We start from the raw sequence: 2,489 nt of genomic DNA, 5'->3' as shown, positions 1-2,489 counted from the left end.
TACAGCTTTAACTATTAGTTACTTACTTAGTTTATTATACTCACTATAACCTACATAAATATAACAAACCAGCTCTGTAGTGTCAAAGAAATAAACTCCAGAAGTGAAACAGGAACTGACAACTTTCTACAGCAGACTGATGGCATTAACTCAAACACAGTTGATATGAAATCACAACACACTTTTATTTTACTTGATTTATTATCATTTACATAACTGAATAACTTATTTCCTGCATTCTTTCATTTATTCACTCTTTCCACACTCTTCAATGAAAGAAAACAATATAAAGATATGTTTCTTGTTCTCTTTATTGGTATCTTTACTATTTTCCCCAAATGTTTCTGCCCAGATTTTTCAATAAATAAAATTGATGGTTGCAAATAAGAGGTCGGCCACTTCAGAACACTTGACTTTGTGCTGTTTTTGTACTATTGATGAACTCAAATCACTGAATTGTGTTTTTATGATTATGCCAAGTCTTTTAGAAGATACAGCAAATCCTACATTTAATGCACAGTGGGGAGTCACTGGTTGGATCCCCACGAGAAATCCTTTCATCTGAAAATGACTCTAACAGCAGCGCTGTAAAGCCCACAAGTTGTTCCTCAGTTTCTCTGTGATTATTGAACTTTTGTGAAGCAGCAAGTTCTGTGTTTTCCTATTTTGTCAAGTTTACTTTTGATAATTTAATGCAGCAGGAAAACTGACATTGTGATTCTTATAACTGGACTTATGATTGGTCATCTTTTCTGTTGCAGGTGATGACATCACTGTCACTGTCAAAGGCTTTGAGAAAGACGATGTGCTCCTGCCATGTGACTGCCCTAATAGAGATTTGAATAAGGACTTCAAGTGGCAAGTGGAAGAAGATGAGGAGAGAGGGGTGAAGGCAAAATTGATCTTCAGCTATAATGATGGGACCTTAGATTTTAAAGGAAACCTGTCCCACCGATATGAAACATTTTTTCATAAGGACAGCAGTAATTGTTCTGTTCTATTAAAAAACATCACAAAAGAAGACCAGGGAAAATACAGTTGTCGTTTTTATTCTCCACAATACAGATGTTTTTTTGTGAATCTTGTGGTTTGTGGTAAGTTGTACATTGTGATTACCAGCAATTTTTGAATACTCGTGAAATTTCATTATTTTAACAAAAATCATCTCTCACCAGGGACACCTATTTTTCAGCACAGTGAGACTCACCCAAATGGTGGAAACGTTTACCAATGTGTTGTAAAGCTTGACAGCTACAAAGAGCCTAACATTCAGTGGACTTTGAACAATGGAACGTGTCTGTCAAATTCAACCACGACTAACATCTCTACCACATACAGCCTGGATGAAGAAACTGACGTCCACTATTTTCACAGTAGACTTGAGACTGAAAGCAACTTCCTCTCAGAGCCTAGATGTCAAGTCAATGTCACATGCCCATCTGGTAATCATTCATTTTAAATTGTTATTTCAGCAAAGATTGATCTGAGGGGTTGCCTGGTACTTTTAAAATAAAAGTGCTCTGATATTAAATGCAAAGACAGTAACACTTATTATACAGGTCACTGTGGAACATTTCATAATATCAATTATTATAATTTTTTTTATTTCCAGCGATGAGTTCAAAGTCAGGTACCAGCAAAGACCCCAACCCAGACCCCTATTTCAGGATATTGTGTAAAGGGGTCCCTGTTGTGTTGGTGCTTGGAATTTTGCTGATTTGGTGCCGTCGTGGAACGTCTCACAGTGAGTTTCCTAATGCCACGTGAACTGCATTACTGGTTAAACCAGAGTGACTCTGTTGCTCTTGCTGCAGCTTTTTATCAGCCACTAACAGTTTTGCTAGTGTTTGTTGACATTTGGCTTTGTTACTGTGTCTCTCCAATAATTTAATCTTTCATTTTCTCTTTGTTAAAGATTTTCCGGTGAGGGAAGATGTGTAAAATGGGTGTAAAATAGTGACTTCTCTCAGACGAGCTCCAAAGTGAAAATGGGAAAGTACTTTCTTCTGAGCCAAAGGAGGTGATTACTCACTGCTGATGCAATAGTGGCTGTTTGCGAAATCTAGTTTTCATCTTTTGTTCCTGCTCATGGAAACTACATCTATTTTTGGAAGCTAAAGGAGGAGGAGATTATTCCATTCATCAGATTTCCTTGTAAACTCTGAATTATATATAACAGATGCTAAGTGCCATATTTACATATTTTATATATGTACCATAACTAGTTTACTCAACATTATTCTGACATTGCTGCACTAATCGGTTATGGGCTTTATTTTCCCTAAGTCTAATATTTGTACCAAAATATTTTCTCGTTTTTTATCTCAATGTACTTAAATACTAATTTGTTATGTATGAAATGTATATATTTTATTACCAAACTTAAGTTTCTGTGTAAAGGCTTCTTTTCTTTGATGACATGGAAAAATGTAATGTGTTCTTCTGTAACTGTCTTTTTGGTACATGGAGCACTGTGAATGTTTTTTTTT

At 35.7% G+C, this 2,489-nt stretch overlaps 1 protein-coding gene across 3 annotated transcripts in view; it reads left to right on the top strand.

The window, feature by feature from the left end:
- LOC102288746 overlaps positions 1–2,489 on the top strand; it is a 6,990-nt gene that overhangs the window by 3,184 nt on the left and 1,317 nt on the right. Inside the window, exons 2-5 of one of the 3 annotated variants that reach the window (XM_005945879.3) lie at positions 756–1,094; positions 1,176–1,442; positions 1,613–1,744; positions 1,916–1,949. In XM_005945879.3, the coding sequence (XP_005945941.1) occupies positions 756–1,094; positions 1,176–1,442; positions 1,613–1,744; positions 1,916–1,941 (764 nt within the window). In that variant the 3' untranslated portion in view covers positions 1,942–1,949. Of the gene's footprint in view, positions 1–755; positions 1,095–1,175; positions 1,443–1,612; positions 1,745–1,915; positions 1,950–2,489 lie in introns of those variants that run through there. The other 2 variants (XM_005945878.3, XM_005945877.3) reach the window with 2 other exon arrangements.

This window comes from Haplochromis burtoni, unplaced genomic scaffold (genome assembly GCF_018398535.1).
Source record: "Haplochromis burtoni strain Fernald_Lab_line unplaced genomic scaffold, NCSU_Asbu1 Contig_462, whole genome shotgun sequence".
In the NCBI taxonomy this organism is placed as follows: domain Eukaryota; kingdom Metazoa; phylum Chordata; class Actinopteri; order Cichliformes; family Cichlidae; genus Haplochromis; species Haplochromis burtoni.
Note: the sequence above shows the minus strand (reverse complement) of the source record. Positions and strands in the feature narration are given on the sequence as shown.